Source organism: Orussus abietinus, unplaced genomic scaffold (genome assembly GCF_000612105.2).
Source record: "Orussus abietinus isolate OABI.00-Male unplaced genomic scaffold, Oabi_2.0 scaffold15, whole genome shotgun sequence".
NCBI classification, from domain to species: domain Eukaryota; kingdom Metazoa; phylum Arthropoda; class Insecta; order Hymenoptera; family Orussidae; genus Orussus; species Orussus abietinus.
This window is the reverse complement of record NW_019396010.1, coordinates 502,387-522,724: the sequence shown is the minus strand read 5'-3', so window position 1 is coordinate 522,724 and position 20,338 is coordinate 502,387. Positions and strand designations below refer to the sequence as shown.

The 20,338-nt window shown below is 42.0% G+C and overlaps 4 protein-coding genes across 5 annotated transcripts; 1 reads left to right on the top strand and 3 right to left on the bottom strand.

Moving 5' to 3' along the window:
* Positions 1 to 21: 21 nt before the first annotated feature.
* Positions 22 to 1,275, bottom strand: LOC105696513. 2 transcript variants are annotated; one of them, XM_012419042.2, is made up of 3 exons: positions 1,103 to 1,275; positions 783 to 1,022; positions 22 to 447 (listed from the first exon to the last, which is right to left on the bottom strand). In XM_012419042.2, the coding sequence occupies exons 2-3, from the start codon at positions 990 to 992 to the stop codon at positions 142 to 144; spliced, it is 516 nt and encodes a 171-aa protein (XP_012274465.1). In that variant the 5' UTR covers positions 993 to 1,022; positions 1,103 to 1,275; the 3' UTR covers positions 22 to 141. The 2 variants fall into 2 exon arrangements, with proteins under 2 accessions (XP_012274465.1, XP_012274466.1); XM_012419043.2 differs by lacking the exon at positions 1,103 to 1,275 and adding an exon at positions 555 to 688 and having other exon boundaries at positions 783 to 862.
* Positions 1,276 to 1,377: 102 nt separating this feature from the next.
* On the bottom strand, positions 1,378 to 8,008 carry LOC105696512 (short-chain dehydrogenase/reductase family 16C member 6-like). Its single transcript, XM_012419041.2, has 6 exons — positions 7,591 to 8,008; positions 2,876 to 3,070; positions 2,319 to 2,678; positions 2,127 to 2,241; positions 1,922 to 2,006; positions 1,378 to 1,851 (listed from the first exon to the last, which is right to left on the bottom strand). The coding sequence occupies exons 2-6, from the start codon at positions 3,062 to 3,064 to the stop codon at positions 1,755 to 1,757; spliced, it is 846 nt and encodes a 281-aa protein (XP_012274464.1). The 5' UTR covers positions 3,065 to 3,070; positions 7,591 to 8,008; the 3' UTR covers positions 1,378 to 1,754.
* Positions 8,009 to 10,381: 2,373 nt separating this feature from the next.
* LOC105696364 (short-chain dehydrogenase/reductase family 16C member 6) lies at positions 10,382 to 12,198 on the bottom strand. Its single transcript, XM_012418779.1, has 8 exons — positions 12,143 to 12,198; positions 11,910 to 12,066; positions 11,659 to 11,796; positions 11,322 to 11,516; positions 10,969 to 11,098; positions 10,752 to 10,869; positions 10,568 to 10,693; positions 10,382 to 10,490 (listed from the first exon to the last, which is right to left on the bottom strand). Exons 1-8 carry the CDS (start codon positions 12,196 to 12,198, stop codon positions 10,382 to 10,384), a joined length of 1,029 nt encoding a protein of 342 aa, XP_012274202.1.
* A 634-nt stretch (positions 12,199 to 12,832) lies between these two features.
* On the top strand, positions 12,833 to 20,258 carry LOC105696362 (retinal-specific ATP-binding cassette transporter-like). Its single transcript, XM_023434452.1, has 29 exons — positions 12,833 to 13,012; positions 13,246 to 13,375; positions 13,438 to 13,635; positions 13,715 to 13,815; positions 13,895 to 14,059; positions 14,176 to 14,392; positions 14,459 to 14,632; positions 14,690 to 14,970; positions 15,044 to 15,133; positions 15,229 to 15,388; positions 15,448 to 15,596; positions 15,663 to 15,818; positions 16,025 to 16,163; positions 16,247 to 16,493; positions 16,584 to 16,684; positions 16,755 to 16,867; positions 16,955 to 17,031; positions 17,101 to 17,302; positions 17,385 to 17,576; positions 17,659 to 17,941; positions 18,012 to 18,137; positions 18,208 to 18,420; positions 18,495 to 18,770; positions 18,826 to 18,929; positions 19,021 to 19,164; positions 19,228 to 19,375; positions 19,440 to 19,650; positions 19,760 to 19,976; positions 20,056 to 20,258. Exons 1-29 carry the CDS (start codon positions 12,833 to 12,835, stop codon positions 20,242 to 20,244), a joined length of 4,983 nt encoding a protein of 1,660 aa, XP_023290220.1. The 3' UTR covers positions 20,245 to 20,258.
* The last annotated feature ends 80 nt before the right edge of the window (positions 20,259 to 20,338 follow it).

Here is a 20,338-nt window from a genome sequence, read left to right as displayed (position 1 = left end):
CCATCCTGGAAATTAGACAATACATGGGTTTGCCGAGGCATGCACGAGGTAGACTGGTCGAGGGATGTCACGGGGAATTTACGGGAATTTTTCGGAAACGGGGGACGACATTTGATTAATTATATGGTTGTTGAAGTCGCTTCAATCTGGGAACAGGACGTCGTAGTGTCCGCTGTCGGAACGCCCGGTGAAGAGCAACCTCGCCGTCTCGAAACTCCCGCTGACCCGATTGTGAAATACGCGTTTGAGGTCCCCGTTTTCGTTGATCTTCCGGTAGATCGAGAGATTCATCTTGTAGAGCTTCGTCGCGACGGTGCACTCGAGCTCGCTTGCGAAAACACCGTCGGTTTGCATGTAGTCCACGTACTCCTGGCGATTTCCTATGTTCCACTCCGCCATCACGAAGGGACCGTACTCCCGCCAGTTGTCGCGGATATGTTGAACCACCTGTTCCAAGAGACGAGGTCTCGTTAAATTAACTCCGTACTAGGAGGAACCCGTAACGATAGTAACTAGAGCTCTTGAAAAGAAACGATCGGCCCGCAAAATTGTACCGTGGATCGCAAGTGTCCATGTCGGTCCTCGTCACCCCATATTATGTAGCTGATCGCCCGGAACATGCAATTCCCGTCTCCGTAAATCTTATGCACGCGAAACGCGCCTTCCGGGCACCTTAATCGAGCCGTACCTTGGGAAAGCGTTTAGAAATTTGTTACACCTCGTGCTAGGGTGCGGATGGTAATTTATAAAAATTTATTAGGAATCTGGGGGGATTTATTTACCTCTTTTAGGGAGACGTCTTTGGTCGCGTCTTCTGGGGTGGCTCCGGAGAAGTCTTTCGTGCCGAATGGCGACGAGGGTGCTCGAGGTCCTGGAGACCTCCTGGGAAGACCTCGAGGAGCTCTTCTGGGTCCTGGGAAGACTGCGCACCTCGTTGCTGTCTCCTCTGTCCAAGTAATTTTTGGGAGGACGGGAATCGCACTCGTTCTCATTATTGGACAACGTAGGGCGCACGTAGTCTTCTAATGATCATCCAATTTTTTTTTAATATACAGATTTATCGAGCGCAATTATAGGTTCTTAGGGAGTACTTTCTACTTACCGTCTTCAAAGATCGGGGTGCAAATGTAGGAACACCAGAAACACGGTATGCATAGCGTCTTCAGCAATGCTATCGAGTCCGCGACACGATTGTCCAGTTTATCGCTTCTTCGCAATTTTTTATGTCAAATCCATGAAACGTTACCATGCCTGGCATGCTTCGGAGTAATTTCGACTGGTACCTTAATTTGCGATTAAGGGGATTTGTTCATCATCGGTGAATCTCCGAACGGCGACTTTGAGAGGGTGCTGGGTAAAAATTTCAATTCCCTCGAATTTCCGAAATTATGCATACTTTTTTAATTCCTCCAATGCCAGTCAAGTCGAAACGGTTATGGAAATGTGAGATGTATAAACGGGCCTTAATCTAGAACAAAATCATTCGCAACTCGGTACGTTCGTTGATGCGACTCTCTGGCAGCCTAAATTACAGGAATTGTTTATATTATTATTAAAATCGAGTTAAAAGTAGGAATCATTGCATTTCCTTGCGTGCAATAATTCCGTTAAAAAAATTGCGCACGTTCATGGGGTGTATAAATAAAAATGAGCGTTCCAATCGGGATGAAATAATGCTCGGAGGTCGAGAATTAGATAAATTATAAAATTTCAATAAATTACGTTAAAGAAAAATCAATTTAACGATCCCGTTCTCATCGGACGCGAGATCTGGTCCAGCTCGGGTCGATGCTGCGTTGATCTCTTCTCACAGCGTCGATGATACTCTTGGCAACTTCCTCGTCGTTTTGCCTGAATTTATAAAACGGTCGTTACTTTCAAGACAATCTAATATTTATCACAAGTAGCCGTTTATATTTACCTTGGCTCAATCTTGGGCGCGATCGTGATGAAAGTTACGTGACTGTTTCGGTCGGACAACTCGTGTCCTAGGCTCTCCATCAGCCCTGTGGATCAATAAAAATCAAGTTAAATAAATATAAATAAACTCTTCCTACAAGATTCTCGAGTTTTCACGGCAAGATTTAATTTATAAAAAATTCTGTTGGGTTTTAGATTTTACTGACCTACCACAGCTGCCCTGGACCCCCTGAAAGCATCTGCCGAAGAGTTCGCCGGCGTTATGCCAACCACGTGGGCCTTTTCGTTTCGCAGCATCGAGGGCAGAAAAGCCAACACAGTCTGCAAGGCAAGAATAAAAAATAAATGTTAAAGAGGAGACATTGAACGGTCAAAAGTCGAAGTAATTATTTACAGACCCAGTAGTGGCTCATCAGGGTCGTGCTGACTGTGTCCAGGATGTCCTCCCCGGGATGACCCACGCAGGTGACGAGCACGTCGATTCGGCCCACTTCGTCGAGGGTCTTTTTGGCAAGTCGCAAGATATCGTGCCTGTCCCATAGATTACACTGATAAGCGTACACCTTGCGCTCCGCTACGGAGACATCCTGACGACGATGCTCCGGCGAGATGTCCTCGACGTTCGAGCACCTCGAGACGATGCTGGACGTCGTCTCCTTCACCCTGTTTAGGTCGGTGTCCACGCAAACCATCGAACATCCGTGCCTTGCAAACTCTAGGGCGACCGCTCGCCCAAGAGGTGTTGCCGCACCCGTGACCTAGGTAAAATATATTAATGGAACCTTACTTGTTCATTTGTTTAAGGAGATAAAGTATGATGTACGGCGAAGAAAGCCGTTTTCAAGAATGCAAGGCCGGAGATGACTGCGCGTTCTTTCCTGATGAAGTTGCTCCGGCCAGGTCGTCAGGGCGCACTGAATAATTGGGGACCATAAATAGTAATTACCGGACTTACCAGCACCACGTCGCCGGACAATTCCCTCGGTGGTTTCGGTAATGCGGTTCGTATGATGGCGAGGAGTGCGAGAATTCCTGAGAGAGCTGCCCCGATGAGGAATTCAGCGCTGAGGTAGAACCAGGCGACCGAAGGCAGGGCGACCGACTTGGAGCTCGATATCAGCTGTTCATCCCTTACGGGGAGCATCGTGTTCTGGAAGAGACAGACCAATTATTTGTATCTCTGTATAATGCCACGTGACTTTGAAGTCACGCGTATATTTATTTTTTTATTTCATCTTTCCGGGAAAATTTAATATGTCGCATAAACACCGCGAAAATGGGTCGTTACTTGAAACTAGTTAATCGACTCGACCGATCGGTAATTGCTCGGATTAATGCGGCAAATGGGCCGTGATCGGGCGGAATTATTTTTTTTTACAAGGGCTAGGACACTTCCTGCTCTGCCTTGTACGGAGTCTCGGGGAGTAAAAAGAGGAATTGCGAAAGGTGCTCATGACTTATCTCGAATTGCAGTAATACGAGCAAGTAGCCACGCGCGAACGGACGTGCGGAACGGTTCAATTGAAGTTGGCGCGATTGCGGTACTTGTACAATAGGTTCGATCAATCCGCATCGGTGACTTTCTGTATGAGACATTTTTTAACCCGATCTTTCATGGCCGAAGAAAAATGGAAAACCCACGCCGTGATTTTCCTAGGAATGTGCTTCGACGTACACGCATTAAATCGGTTTACCGGCATACATTAAATGCTATAATAGTGCATAGTTTTTACGGAGGGTTTGAAAAAAAAAATCCCTGCTCCCCTGAATATTTATCTTGGATAATGAGAGAAAGGAGTAAAAGTGATGGTTGGTTGTGGGCATAACTTGGTGTATGACCCACGTATGATGCATGTCTTATATCGTATGTAACGCGAGTAGGATTATGCGCCGCGACAATATATTTGTTTGCGGTTTATTTAGGCCAAGCGCAAAGAGAGATTTTTTTTTGTACATTGCAACCACGTGAATTCGATCTGCTGCCGCGATTGCAAAAGATCTCGTCGTTGTGGAAGAAATAGTTAACGTTGATGTTCATTTAATTTCATACTTTTCATAATTTTTAGACTCTCACGAAATTCTGAACTCCGTTTACCCAAGATGTGACTCCTCTTTCATGTCTTTACATAACGGCAATTTTACGAGAGAAAACGTGAGCCCGAGTATGCAGCCTATAAGACGATTTACGTGCCCCGGAGTTCATTGTTTCAAGTATGCCATAATTGTCGGAATTTGTCAGAAATGGGTGTACGTACATTACATCCCAGTTGAAAATGACAATCGGCACAAGTTAACTTATTACGTAGTTAAACCGTGAAACAAGAATTTGTCACTCAATGGCAATTATTTATAAGTATGGCATTATTTACACGCTCAGCATGAGACGAAATTATTTAGAGCGGACTATCGATCGAAATCAGTGGATGATCTCGACATCCGTGACCATAAATCGAGCAATATCTGCCAATCATTGGGAAATGGATAGAACCGTCTTTGGGGGCTCATCAAAATCAGTAGAAAGCTCCTAGGAAATCAATCTGAACTCGACCAATCGATCGTGAATCATCGTGGAATTTCTATAATTATCGATAACGACAGATTTGGTCATGTGAGAATTTTTCCCTTGCCTTTGTGGGACTTTGAGTAGATAATTACAAATGAGAGGAACATTTTCCGGGGTTTGCTGAATCGATGACAGGCTTCATACGTGCTTAATGAGACGAGAATCCACGGCGAATAAATTTAAATTTCTGTTTACAACCTCCACGTGGTCTTCGAGCCCACGTGGAAGTCGGGACCGATTAATGTTCGATTGCTTAAAATCGAGAAGGACTTCCACTCTCGACAGATCATTGAGAAACTTCCGGGAAGTTGATCGAATGATCGTGAACCAATAACGCGACCTTCGCGTGCGACGTAGAAGGCAAAATGTGGATTTTTGGGACCAGGAGTCGCGTGTCGGGTGTCCTCCGATTGGTCGGTCTTTTATTTTTTTCTGCTTATTTCTTTTTTCCCACCGGAAACCAGAACCCAACCGAGAGCTCTTTATGTCTTGGGAACTTGCTTAAAATTCACCTCGAGACTCGGAAAGAGAATACCGGCTCGACCAGTTTCTGGTTTCTGGTTTCTGGTTCCTAAGTTTCGTGGATTCTCGTCCGACAGGATCGTCCACTCACTTTCGATATTTTGGGTCGACGAACCTTTACTTCCCCGATGTCCTGAATCACCGAGACAAGGATCGGAAAATGTCCAGAAGGGCAAACTAAAATTATAACAGACATGATTTTTAATTTTACAAGGTAGCTAAAAAAAATTCTCCGGTAAGGTATAAAATTCGAGGTTTATTTGCGGACATTTTTAACGGCGTATATTTCCTGGTTTCATTTATTTCTCGATCTTATCTAATGTCTCCTTTAAGTCCGCAAACGCTCATTAGTTGACATCATCGACGTCCGAAGGAGACATCGATGATAGCATAGGCGAGATCTAAGGTTCGCCGATAGCACTTCAATAAAATGTAAATGCACCGACGACCGATTTCGATTCGCCGATGGCCAAGGAATGACACCGGGAGCATCTTTCAGAAAGTCGTTAATTCCGATCAATTAGCATATCGTGATATGATCGCGTTTTATCGCTTTATAGAAATCGAAAGGCGCTGTTTCTATTTTTAATTCACGAAGTGGATGATACCGGTAACGGCCGCCATATGCAAAAATTGTTCATTTAAGACATACGCTGCGGCTATTCGGTTCCCACGGTTTCTTACCGCTTTCCCCGTACTTAACTTTTACGCTTACTGAAAATAACATGCCTCGCATAAATCGGGGGATAATTGTTAATACGTTTTTGCCGAAAATTGTTGATACCTTACCGAGGAAATCCTCGGTTAGTTGCAAAACTCCGCGTCTCGGAAATGAAATCCACGCTCGGATTCCGATTATCTAACGTGAAGTAACTGTCTGTACATTAAGTTACTTCATTACACGTAATGCCGCTGCGTGCTTCGTTAATAAGAATACCGTAAAAATGAGACTAATTACCCGATGATTACCAATCACTCGACCGAATCAGAATCTGCGGGGAGCGAGAAGCCTTTTTTTTTTTCACGCGAGGAACAGACGAACAAACTATTTCCGGAAATAATTCAGTTTTTCCTGAATTAATCGACGAGTGATTGCACTATCACTGTACCTGATCTTGCCTTTATGGAGAGACTGTCAAAGGTTACATTTACTTTTCCGCGATCAGCTCGCTACGTGTGACAAGCATCGTGAACGGGATTTAATCGAAGGTCGCGATATGAGCGCAAAAAACCGATAGATTACAGTGCTTCTCGAGGATTTACATTAAACTTCTCCTATCCTGCGTTCTAATTCCCTGATTTACATTCGCCTTCAACGTGATCACCTTCCACGTGAGTTGGATTGATTATTAAATGAAATTATTCAACCAGAGCGATGTTGCAACAATTCGATAGAGAAAAGAAAAACTTTGCGCTGTATACTTATTCGTCTATTTCCGATTGAACTCAAGATTTTGTAATTTAATCCGTGAAAAAATCCTGTCGAGTCATTAGAATTTTCTTTCTCTCGTTGCCGTGAAAGACGAGTCATTACTTGTACTTGTGTAATTTAGATCGGCTTCGTAATCCAGAGTTCTCGGGTTTCCTGAAGGGCGTGTCATATTGTATATTCATGTACGAGTACCGGCAATTGCGCAATTGACGTTGTCGCACGTACGAGCCTACGAAACAAGGACGACCACTGTCCGAAACTGTTACGAAACGTAATGATACATCTTGACATGTCGGAAGTGGACGTAACAATTCCGGTGCAGTAAGGCACGACAGGGAGAGGAAATAAGTTTCGAAGATAAATCCTCGCTTTATTAATACTTTTATGTAAAATTCTTTTGTATATTTTTTTTTTTTTTTTCGAGGGGTCCCAGATATCGTATCGCCTTTCATGACAAGCAAGCGGACCATTTCCGGCGACGTTTGGTACCGCGCCTTGGGGAAACTTCCGGTTTTCGGGTTTCTAAAAGGAAATTGTCAACTTACTTCCCGTGACGATTATCAAACCGAGGGATCTTAATTTTTAATAATTTTCGGGAGAAGTAGAAAATCATTCCCCGGGCGGAAACTTGCGGGTGCAATTGAGGTAATGAATGTAACGAGCGTTTAGGAAAAGTACTGTTCATCGGTTGCATGACGGAAAAAACAGGAGAAAATAAACGTAAACAGCATTGCGTAAGCCTGGCGAACACTTCTATCCGCGAGCCACTCGGGATATGAATTTTCCATATTAATAACTCATTGTTATCGACGGTGATTCAGGAATTGTAAATATTACCCGATAAGTACTCGGTTAATCGATATTTTTACCGAGGTACGACATCAATGATGATTATTAAACCGTTCATTTTGCGTTTCCTTTAACTGCTCCGCTAATCATATAAGTCGACGATACGTATGACATCTTCGGATCCAAAAAAAAAAAAGAGAAACGTAAACACCAATTTGAATATCAGCTGATACTTACATCGATGCCTAAATGGAGTTCAAAGCAATTCCATTTAAAATTCAAATCATAGAAATTCTAAGTCCCAGAAAAATGTACTAAGGATACCTTATCACCTGGACCCTGTAATCAACCCCAGGATACTCACGAGGTTCTCGCAAATCCTCCCTTGCGGAAATTCCCAATGTGGTGAAAAGAAACCTCGGAACACAAACTTTTCACTGGTAATTCTGTTTTCCTTCACTTTTCACGGAATGATCGAAACCATGGGTTTTCAAAACGGCGCGAGATTTATGTTACAAAGTTGAGGAATTTCTTTCATCGGGGTTTAACACTATCTCTGTTGACTTTTTGGGAGGATTTATGGGTGGATTAGGGACAAGTCAGAATTTCGAGGTGTAGGGGCCGAAAGTAAGGCAGGTCGGCGCAGTTCGCAGGAGGAGAGGTGGATCACTGGGATCGCTGGATCGTAGTGAGCGAGTTCCTTGTTTCGCGGACGTCTCCGCTCCGGACTCCCCCGTCGGCACACCGCTAGTGTACCGACTAGCAAACCATTTGAACTTGGCTGTATACCGGTTAGGAGCAACGCACACCTATAATGCCTTCGCTCCCAAGAACCAAGGCCTCTGTCGTCCTTCATCCTACGAGCGGTGCACGCGTTTTCCCCGACTGTCTCTTTGACAATTTTAATTTCCATCTATTTCGATTTTAATTTGCTCCACCGGTGGATTTAGGGACTCTTTAGGTACATCAGAGCAGTTCAGATTTTTTTTACTAGCTCGTCGGAATCAATCCAAGGCATAATTAATTCACCGACCTCCGCGCAAGTAGTATGTTCGCCATTTCTAATTATCATTTCGTTGTCTCCGCCGTTTATTTCCTCCTGTACCGTGGTAGATTTTTATCAGGGATTAAATTTAGAGAGGTTGCTTCGAAGAGAACGATGGTTATCAGGGAAGTCGAGGTCTTCCAGAATTCTTCATTAAGTCGAGGCGGAATTAATTTAGCCTGGTTTCCGAATCCTGTCGGCACCCAGGGTGGAAGGGTGACGTTTCGAGGAATTATGAAATACGATGAATTATTAGTTCCTTTCATCGCATGCCGAAGGATTCCCTGAACTTGACTGAGAACCGGTTGCGCGTGATATATATATGCACGGTTCCTTGACCAGGGTCATGGTCATCTCGTTGCCGCCTTGAGATGCACGTTGCCGCGAATCGGGTGCTGCGACTCCGGGCTCGGTTGCACGGAAAGTAGTCATTATGTTAATTAGTAATGCCAGGACGACGCGAACCCGGGGGAAAAAAGTCGAAGAGGAAGGATGCGACCGAGGGAAGGGAGGTGATGCACCGTCGAGATGTTAAAGGGCGCCGTTTGTTGGGAGAAAATGATAGTTCATGTCGCATCTCTTTGATCTAGGCTCTCGACATGGTAACGAAGCGTGGCATACTTTCTTCTCTTCGAGGGGGATTTTTCCTCCAATAGCCATTCGCTGGAGGAGTGCCTCGAACCACCTCTGAAAAATCCCTGAAAATCGACACCGAATCTCATTGACTGATATAAAAAATAGCAGAGTCTTCCCATCGTCACAATAGCCCCCAGATCTCCCTCGTTCTCGCTCACCGACCTTGTTCCTAATATTCAATGAGAGTTGCGACACTCCATCGGTGAATTCGGTAAAATTGTAATTTACGTTCCGCGGGCGAAAGCGCGACATTTCCGGGGAAATTATTATCCCGGGCGGAATTATGCAACCGATAAGCGATCGATCGTCGAATATGCCGACATAATCGCGGATGGAAACACGTTCGGCGTAACGCTCGGCAAGGTGGATTCATTGCGCAAGAGTTATCCGGGCTCTCGTAAAACATAATGGAAGCGAGGGGCATGAACGAAGAACAATTGCGGGCCGTGTCTATCGACAATCCGGCCGATACTTCTCACTCCTGCGAAATGATTTCCCATCGAGACTTAGATCCTAGAAAAATTCCCATATAAATCCGCGCCTCTAGGAATGCCAAATATCTCCACTTCTAATTTTTTCTCACCAACTAAATGCGAACAACCAAGGCGTAATCACCAAATAGAATAATGGAACGGGGAAAGTTCTTTCCTGGTGTACTGGAACGGCGAGACATATTCAGATCATATCGGCTCGATGGAAGAGTTACATAATGCACCTAGTTTACGCATAACTGCCGAAACTAATGGTAACATTTATTTTTATTCGGTACTAAAATCATATTTTCTTGAAAGATTTTTTTTACGGATATGAACGTACACCAGGAGGTGTCGAAATCGATGCTCATCCGCGGATGACGATTTAATGAATGTCTTGCGGTATGAGATAGAGAAGATGGCAGAATCCAGGAAAATGAGATAATTCTAGGATAATAAGAGGACGTAATAATATTTTCTGCCAATTTGCGGTTACGCGAGTACCAGTAGTCACGTTAATTTTTCCTCGGTAATGCACCTTAACATCGGCATGTATATTAAGGAACGGGCAGAGAGTGGGAGAAAGAAAAAGGAAAAAGACAAACATGTTCCAACCTAAACTTTTTACGAGAGATAGCTTATCCTACGTACACATTTTCTTCCGGTATGATTAACTGTTCTATGTGAACCGTGGACACTCACTATGAACCGCGCAAAAAGGACCACTTTGGTAATTGCGAGTCGAATGAAAAGTTCTGCTCCTCGTGCAGGACTGATGGAAAAGTGAAACGCTCTTAATATCGCCTATCTCGTGTCTGAAAATATTAGCTGAATCGAGCCATAGTTCATACTTATTTCCTATTTCACAATCTTAATACAGTCATTATCCGAAAGATCATTACGAGTCACTACGATGCGAAACAAATTGCTCTGCAAGTTCTCTTTTTTTTTAACGCAATGTAAAATAACTTGGCTAGTGTCTACTGACAGGGGGAGTGATCTTATGTGCACTTCATTTGATGATCTTTAATTGCATTGTTTTCTTTTTGGTTTTTGTCCCCGTCAGCCAGAAAGTCGAGGGTCAAGCGCATCACCTTTTCAGGAACGATTCTTGAAATGAAACAGTTTTTTTTTTTTTTATAAACGTTTTGCACAATTTTGTGGCAATTCATTTTTTTTTTAAATACCTGTTGATCGAGTTTAGAAATAAGAGGCATTTTGGGATCGAGTATTCCGTGTAATTCCTTCGGACGGCTTTGATGACTTCTTGCGCCGCGTATTGCGGTGTTACTACTCCGAATATTTGCGGGAATCTGTAATTGTTTCCGATTAAAATCGTACGTGAAAAATTTCTTCATGACTTTAGCCCACCTATATTTCGGATCTTTGTCCAATCCAGTGTCTATCCAAAAGGGGTAAATCGTGGTGCAATTAATTTTCGGCTTTTTGGGGTCCATCCTGAGTTCCTCGTGAAGACCTTCCATAAGCCCTAACAATTATAAACCATTTCTCAGCACAGTTAATTATTTATCATTTCGCATTTAATAACGTAATGGATATAAAAATTGCTAAGTAAAAATCAATTTACCCCTGATTGCAAATTTCGACGAACAGTAGGGCACTTTTAATGGCACTCCATAAATGCCGCACATACTGCTCATGCAGACAATGTGGCCTTTATTGTTTAGCAACATTCTCGGGAGAAACGCCTCTATAGTCTGATAAAACGATTAATGGATTTCTCTTTTGCATGCAAATGTAAAGACTAATAAGTAACAGGTGTGACGGGAGAGTTCCGGCGTTTGGCAACATATCTTGGTTTTTTCAGACCGGATTACCTAGACTACAAATCGAGCAACATTTGGATTTAAGTATCTGTAATTTTACGACTTTTCCTCTAGTTCGTCTAGGTTCACTGAGCTCTGTCGATACGTGACGTACCCAGAAATTCGACATAACGTTGACGCCAAAAATTCGCTCTATGTTGTCAGAATCGTGGGCAAGAAGAGGACGGTGCACCAAAACAGCCGCATTATTGATTAGCACCGTCACTTCCGGCACGCCGACTTTCCTCATCAATCTCACGGTCTCACGGACCTCGAATCTCTTTGACACGTCCACCACGAAGCCGTAGACCTGACAATGAAAGAAATGATCGATGAAGAACCCTTCCTCCGCGACCGGGTAAGACCCTGTCAATTATGTCAACCAAGCTTTTCCCAAGGCTTTTTCGCGTTTCCTCGTCCTAGACTTTATCTAACCATTATTGATAAGGTACCTGTCCTCCGATTTTCAAAACGGCGTTCATCGTCGACTTATTCGCCTCCTTATCATTGTCCCAGCAGACCACGTTGCAACCGAGAGCTGACAATTGTATCGCCAATTCTCTGCCGATGCCATGACCCGCCCCGGTTATCTGGAAATTATTTTATTAACATATTAATTCCGCGGATTTTCTTTTAATAATTATCTAGCGGTACTGAGGGTTAAATCTGGGATTTCGAAGTGTAGCGATTCTTGTTTAAGGACCAAAACCGTCTCTCCCGAGAGATTCTTCATCGCTGGGGGGACGATGATCCTGAAAGTCGCTATCAACGTCGCCAGGGTGATCTTCAAGGATAGAACAGTCAAATCGAAGAACAAACGCGGGAATTTGTAGATGCCGAAAATCCCTACGTTGGAAAACCTAGAAAGGTAACTTTATCATCGAAAGGGCAGATCATCTCATTAGGCTAATGGATATGTATTAATGATAAGCCTACTTTGATGCGAAGGCGCGATACGTAGGTCGGGTCTTCAGGAACTTTGACGAGGCCATGATACGTAATAGTTGCAGTTCCATATCAACGATAAACAGGAGTGATAAGATCACCGTTTAATTAATTATCTCTCGCTCTAGATCGAGCTACGATATTAACATCAATTCTAATTGGCTGTAAAGTGTCAATCGGAGATGTGACACTTCTCGTTGAGCCAGAATTGCCAATCAAGATCTGTTCGTCTACATCGTAGATAGACTTTTGTTTCGGTACGTTCTTTGATTCATGATCTCTCGAATAACTCGACCGTACCGGGTAATTAATATGAGTTAAACAAAGTGCATCGTTAAATGATTTTTAGTGTACATCTTTTGGTTTCGCTTTTCTTAAGACAAGTTACGTCACTTGGCCTTTTGCACGGAAGTCGGAGCAGCGAGAAAAGCGAGAAAGTTTCTGTGAAATTACACGATCGACACGGTGTTCTATGCAAGTCTAGTCCGCATGCACTTTTTGCATCGTCCTGTTGTTCGCACTGCGATATCCTCAGAGTATCGTAAGAAGTTCATAGATACTGGACCGAAAATTCACATCTCGCGGTTGTTTCGCCGCAGACTCGAGGGAATTATTCTAAGCGCATTGCGTACGAGAAATAATTAAAGGGAGGATTTTCCGGGATTTTAGAGTCTTCAAGAAATGTCGAAGACTGCCGTATCGTCCTTGATTAAATTCTGGCTGCGATGGAGAATCCTTTTCTTGAAGGCCATCCTTGCCAGGAGACACACCCTCGTCGCCTCTCTCTTCGAAATATTAATCCCGATTATCTTCTCGGTGCAAATTCGACTGATCTTCGAACCTTTAGCTCTGAAGTTACAGGTGCGTAAAGGGATTCCTGGTTTGGGATTGCTTAATTATGCTAATGAGGTTATGAGCCGAAAGGGAAGGTGAATCACTGGAGTACTGGATTCATTCATGATTTTCGAAGGTCAACGCGATCGTACATTTATTCTCACCTTTGACACATCTTCAGTACACACGATTTGAATAAATGATGAGGCGAAAATTAATTTTTTCATCTACATGGTAGCTTCTTAATTAATTTTTCCTAGGACTTTAATCAGTTTACGAGGGGCGAACTTTTATCGAAAATTCCTAGCAACGCGCAGCTCCGATACGCCCCGGAAAATAATTTCTTGGATCAGCTGATGTCGGAAGTTTCGAAAGTCCTGAATGTTCCTAGTAAGTAATAGCCAGGATAATTTTGGAGGATCAATCATAGGAAAAATAATAAAAATTCTCAGTATCGCCGGCAGCGAACGAAGAGGAACTCGTGATATCGCATTATCAGAAAAATGGAACGGAGACGGCACTTTGGGCTATTTTTCAGAACACAGATAATTCTGATACAAAACATACAAGTTTGCAGTACATGATCCGGTCTTCGGATATCGGTAAAAGTCGAATGATCATGTACGACGAGAATGACGCGGATGACATAGGTAGCTTATTTTATAAAGACATTTCTCATGAATCAGGATCACAAAATCTGTATTTTTGCAAAATCCCATTTTTCCTCAGATCCATATATATCCAGTGGATTTATCGCTTTCCAGACAGCGATCGAAAGCTGCTTTCTAAATCTCTGGAAAAGTCCTAATCTACCTATCACAGGCGAACAGGTGTTATTTTTCGTTTTACATTACTCATGAATTTTAATTTCACGCATTAAATAATTCCTATTAATTTTTCCTTCCATAGTTTACATTAGGGCGGTTTCCATATTTCCAAATAAATTTCCTTGTGATGCCCTCGGTCGTCAGACCGAATCTCAGTGTCGTTTACTACATGACCATCATATCCTTCGTTTTCTCACCCATTTTCACCGTGAACATGGTAATCCATGATAAAGAGACCGGCTTCAGGGTAATTTGTCAAAAATACTCTATTTCCTCTCGGGATCGTAAAACTAGCTCGTTATATCACTCAGGTTTATCCGGTCATTTTGCAAGGCTGAAATGACGCAGTCGCTTTTTTTTCAGGAATTAATGCATCTGATGAACTTGTCGTTCACCATGCTGTATTTAAGCTGGATTAATTATCTAATGATAATAGCTGTCCCAGTGGCGATCGTGACGACAATGATCCTGTATCCTATTTATTCTAATAGCAGCATCGCCGTGATTTTTTTATTCGTACTGACATACATTACCATGACCTCGTGTTTCATGTTTGCGATTGGCACCTTCTTCGGACATTGTAAGATAACCGACATAAATTATTAGCGCCTTCAGTTTTTTAAATCTATAATTCTTTTTCTCGCAGCAATGAAAGCGTTACTGACAAGTTTCATCATTTGGCTCTTTTTGGCACACTTTACCATTGTCGTGGACCAGAATTTGGTACATTCTTCGCTGCTTCTCAGGATTTTGTCATTATTTCTGCCCCACAGTGGTTTACTCTACGGACTCGTACAATTAACTTCGAAAAGTGACATTGGTGAGATTTAGTATCATTCGGACATTGGATGTAAACCTGATTGGTCATTTTTAACAGAGGACTTTTTGAGTGAAAAAATGAAACATTCGATCAACGAGAGATCCGTCGAGAGAAGTTACGTGGACAGATTAAAAATCAGTTTAAATCACCTGCTTTCGGGGAAATTCGAGTTGCACGACATGTACGAAGTGCTTCATTCGAACGATCGCATCGATATCGGTGTCATCATTTTTTCCTGGTTTATTCACATCGCTCTCTGGTACAGCGTCGCGATATATCTGGACACGATAAATCCTGGGAAATTCGGTAGTGCCAAACTGCCGTATTATTTGTGCAAAGTATGTCGATAGACTATTAATTAATTACCTAGAGCAAGGGATTATTAATAATAACTTCCTATTTTTTTGCCAGAGCAGTGGTCCCGAGGACGGGGAAATCGATGTCAATTACAGAGGGAGTACCAATTGGTCAGCTGTAGAATATATTCCATCTTTTGTCAAAGTATGTTTGCATGTCTTAAATTGAGCAATTGTATTTATATATATTTTAATCGAGAGGTATTAAAAAAAAATTAATATATTTCACCAAATAAGTAGCCTTCCATCAGGGTCCGAAGAGTCACGAAAAAGTTTGGCAACATGCGTCATCGAATCACTGCAATAAATGAAATGACTATTGACTTCTACCCAAAGGAATTCAATGTCGTTCTCGGACATAATGGTGCTGGGAAAAGCAGCCTTTTAAAAATCATAATAGGTAGTCTAATCTATAATTAACGTCACTATGGATTTTTGACATTTACATCTATTTGACAGGAATGTATAAACCAACTAGTGGAAACATCTACGTCGGCAGTAACGATTTCGGGAAGAGAAAATCCGAGAACATAATTGGTTATTGTCCGCAAGAGAATATTTTAGTTCATTATCTCACGACGATGCAACACATTTATTTATTTGGAATGGTACGGAATAGCAATTACCGTCAATTCGATAACAAATTAGAAATTTAATATTCGAATTCGCAACAGATGAAAGGACTGTCTTTCCAATCCGCGAAGAAGAAATCAGTTTTTCTTATGGAGCATTTAAATCTGGATATGGTGAAGGATAAGACGATAAAAAGTCTTTCCTTTGGTGTCCAGAGGAGACTGTGCCTAGCAATGGCTTTAATTGGAAATACCGAGGTACCGACTTAATTATACACTTTCTTCGAGTTGATTTCATCATTAAGTGATAAGATTTATCAAAAAGATTTTAGTGCTGGACGAGCCGACCTACGGGATCGATTCGGAGCATCGATTGCAAATTTGGGATTTAATATCCGTGAGTGTGCTGTCAAAAATCGAAACTTTTGCAGGATGACTATTTTTTTTTTTTCTAATGTCCGAAGGCTACTAAAAGAGATAAGACGATAATCATGTCGACCAACTCAATGGAAGCTGCCGACATGCTCGCAGACAGAATTGTCATAATCGCGAGTGGCAAAGTCGAATGTTATGGTTCCAAAATGTACCTGAATCGGCGTTTTGGTTAAGTATTCTTTTTTTTTAAGGATATCGACCTGCGCCAATCCACCCTTCGACTCCTTTCACGTATGATCCTGTCTTTTTAGGAATCGGCTACGTGTTGAGCATAGTGATAAAGGAAGGATGCGACTTATCGAAATTGCAAAATGTGCTGCAAATTTTTTCTCCAGGGCCAATTAGTCTTCGAGGCACAATGGGTCTGGTGGCAAAATTCGACATGCCTCGTTCTGCCAGGTTCACGAAATTATTTCAACACCTGGACCAGGAAAAGGAGACCTTGATGATCTCGTCGGTGGCATTGAACGCAGCCAGCATCGAGGGCCCTTTTTTGAGGTGGGCAAATTTTGCCTAAACATTCGAAAGGAGGAATGAAAATAGAACGTAGATTTTTTCGGTCATTGACGAATTATGACAATTATTCAGGATAGGTATGGCAAGCCAGTTTAAGGAACGTCGAGTGCACTTTCCCATCGACAAGTGCGAGTGGGTCCTGCAGAAGAGGAGAAGAGACATCCTGCGATCTGGTAACTCGTCCTGGAAGAGATTATCGGTTAAATAAAAATATATAAGCTGTACAGGTTTACTTGGTCCCAGGAAATCCTTGGACTCGGGTTTCCGGAAAAGCACTCTGGTGGCAGCAAGTGCGCGGTATGTTCTACAAAAAGAATTTACATATCATATCGGCCTGGAAGCAGTACATTTTTTCGGTGAGTTTCCTCTTCCTTGCAAATATACCGAACCGGATAAATGTTGGTCGTTTCCATTTCTGTGCATTTCTCTATAAATTTCGGCAGATCGTGTGTTCCATACTTGCCTTCGCTTTGACCATGCTGGTCATGAAGATGAGTACCTTGGAGATTTTTCGAACTCCGTGAGTTATCGCCAGCTGATAATGCACGTATTATTACACAACGTTCGGTAATATCGTACTTATTTTTAGAGACGTCGAAATGAACGTTACGGTATACACGAGAAAGGATTTCCAAATGTTATATTATGCAGCCAATTACAAAGGCCCGAAGGAATTCCTCGTCGCTCTGTACAAGACTGGACAGTCTTACGACCTGATAAAAAATTATCACATTTCAGCCAATATCACCGCATCCGATTTCATGATACACCCTAATTTGCATTCTATCGAGGTTGCGATTTTTCATTGCCTTCATTAGCTTTTCCAAATTTCCCTCATTTTTCTATGACCGAATTTTCGATTTTGTTCCTCAGTTTAGAGATCGATTTTTTCTCTCGATTGACATCTTTGATAACGGACACATCAATATCATGCACTCCTCCACCGCGATACACAGTGCACCGATCGTGATAAATCTGCTGCACAATGCACTTCTGCGTTATCACAGCGGGTCTGCGGATAATTCTATCAAGTTGATAAGTCGGCCGATAGTAGATCCCAAACAGGTATCGAAAAAAATCTCGAATCTGCCGAATATTTTATCGAGAGTTCTATCTCAGATCTTTGGATCTTTTGTCTCATTTTCAGTGGCAACATCGATTGGTGCACCACCAGACTATCAGAAATTTAGAAAATTCGGCCATCGCGGTGACTTTGTTCCTCGTTTTGCCGAGTATTGATCTGGGAATGAAGGAAGTCAGGTCTTTGTCGAAATTATTGCAGATGAACACTCACGGGGTGTCCACGGTGATATATTGGATGCCGATCTACTTGATGGACTTTTTACTTTATTTATTCTCCTTCCTGGTCATCGCATTAATATGCTTCATCGTGTACCACGCAAGAGTGGCCATATCTCCCAGAGACTTCCGTGAGCTGCAAATCTCCTTTACATAATTTTTCTACAACTATCAATTTTTATTCCTTCACAATTAATGCAGTTCAGATGCTCGTTATCTTCTTCTTCTACGGCACGGCTGCAATTCCAATGGGGTATTGCTTGCAATTGTGTATTCGCAGAACGGGGACATTGTATCTCGCCGTGATTGCGATCAATCTCGTTATCGGTATGCACTTTTTCTTATTAAGCCAGATTTTTTTAATTCATGGAAAAAATTTCCCCTTTCCAATTTTCAGTTATGATTTTGAACGGATCCATTACCATGCCTTTACTTGCATATCTGTTTGGAAATTTCGGAAATTATGCCGGTGAAATCATTTTCCATGCACTTCCGCCGTATGCACTCGCTTGTGCAGTCAGTAATTATATTACGCTAAGTCTTCACAATAGACAATGCGAGGGATATAATTCTTGTAGCACAGAGTTTGGCGTTGAAGATCCTTGTTGCCGTAAGTTTTTCGTTATTCCATTTTTTGGTAAATTACATTCCGAAATGAAGATAAAATACATTTTTCTTCGGTAGATAAATGCGGCAATACAACTTGTTATGCTCCTTCGGATGTCATGGTGGTGAGGCAATCAGGGATGGTGTATTACCACTCAATAATCGATGACGTTTTAATAATGATGTCGCAAACGTGCGGCTTTCTGATAATATTAGATATTTTTGAGAAAAAAAATCGGTCGAAGTGGTTTATTGCGGATTCGCACACGATACCAGTACCTGAAGATAATTTACGCGTGGAAAACGTCGATGATGTCGTTAGAGAAAGGGAAAAAGTTGACGAAATTCTAAAAGGTATTAATAATTTAGAAAACATGAGAATCAGATTGTTTATATATTTTTTACATAGAGTATGACGAGACCAATCGATTGCCACCGGATATATCTCTTCTGGCTCATGATCTGTCGAAAAAGTATGACGGTGGGATCATGCTTAAAGGAATCACATTTCAAGTAATCTATTTATTGCGTATATATTTTCTGACCCCTCTAAATTAACATAAATATTTTTTCACTTATGCATTACACATTTTTCGATTGCAAGATCAAGCAGAATGAGTGTTTCGGGTTGCTGGGATTAAATGGCAGTGGCAAATCAACGATTTTCAAAATGTTAACCGATGAAGTTAAACCCCTTTCAGGGAGGATAATTATGCCAGGGTGTGAAATGAAAAAAGACAGGGATCAGGTGGGTTCGAACTAATTAATTTATTAACCCAATTTTTAAATAACATAAAATTGAAATTGTCAGTTCTTTGGAATGGCCGGATATTGTCCTCAAAATGGAGGCTTGCACGATTTTCTCACAGGCAGGCAAGCTCTCCGATTTTATGCTACTCTTCGAGGTGTACCTGAAAATGACATTACGGACGAAGTCAACAAGTGGTTGGACGTTTTAGGTATCGATACATGTTTACTACCTCGAAGGTGCAAACAAAATGAACATTTGGATTAACTCGACAGAACTTCTGGATTTTGAGAATCACAGGATAGAACAGTGCTCCTGGGGAGTTCAGAGAAAGATTTGCGTGTTGCAATCGTTGATTGGCGATCTGCCGATCGTCCTCTTGGATGAACCATCTTCCGGCATAGACGTGATGGCTCGATATGCTCTCTGTGATACTATGCACCAAATTCGGGACATGGGAAGGTCCATTTTACTCACCACCCACAGGTTTGAATTCAAGATCTGCAGCTTCGTCTCTGTAGAAAATAAATTAATACATTTGTACACGATGAAGAAAAATTGGGAAAGGCATTGCTATTGAATTTATATTCACCAGCATGCAAGAAGCTGAAGCACTCTGCCTGCGAGTTGGTATTTTAGTAGAGGGAAAATTTATTGCTACTGGATCTTGCGAACACCTGAAGCTTAAACATGGTAACAGCTTCCTGATGTGCATTAGATTGCAACCCGGAGTCAAAGATCACGTCCTGGAAATCGTCAAGAGAGATGTCGAAGAGACCTTTCCTAATATTACGTTTAAAGAGAAGCAGTTGGTTTGTCATAGCAAAAAATCCCACTAATATCATTTTTAGCTATCGGGATGAAGTGTTTGATTATTTACTTGCATTTTAGGGAATGCTTAAGTATGAGATACCAAACACCATGCCCTATGGGAACGTGTTCCACAAACTTGAAGAAATGAAGAAAACGCATCTTGTTATTACCGATTTTTCGGTGATTCAGCAATCGATGGATCAGGTGTTCCTTGAAATTGTTAAACAATATCGGGAGGACTGCGTTACTAATCCGATAACGTATTAAAAGTGCTCTAATAATTTATAAAGGTTTACAGAAATTATTACGAAATTATTAACAATTATTTTATTGGATTATTTTTTTTTCGTAATGGTATAAT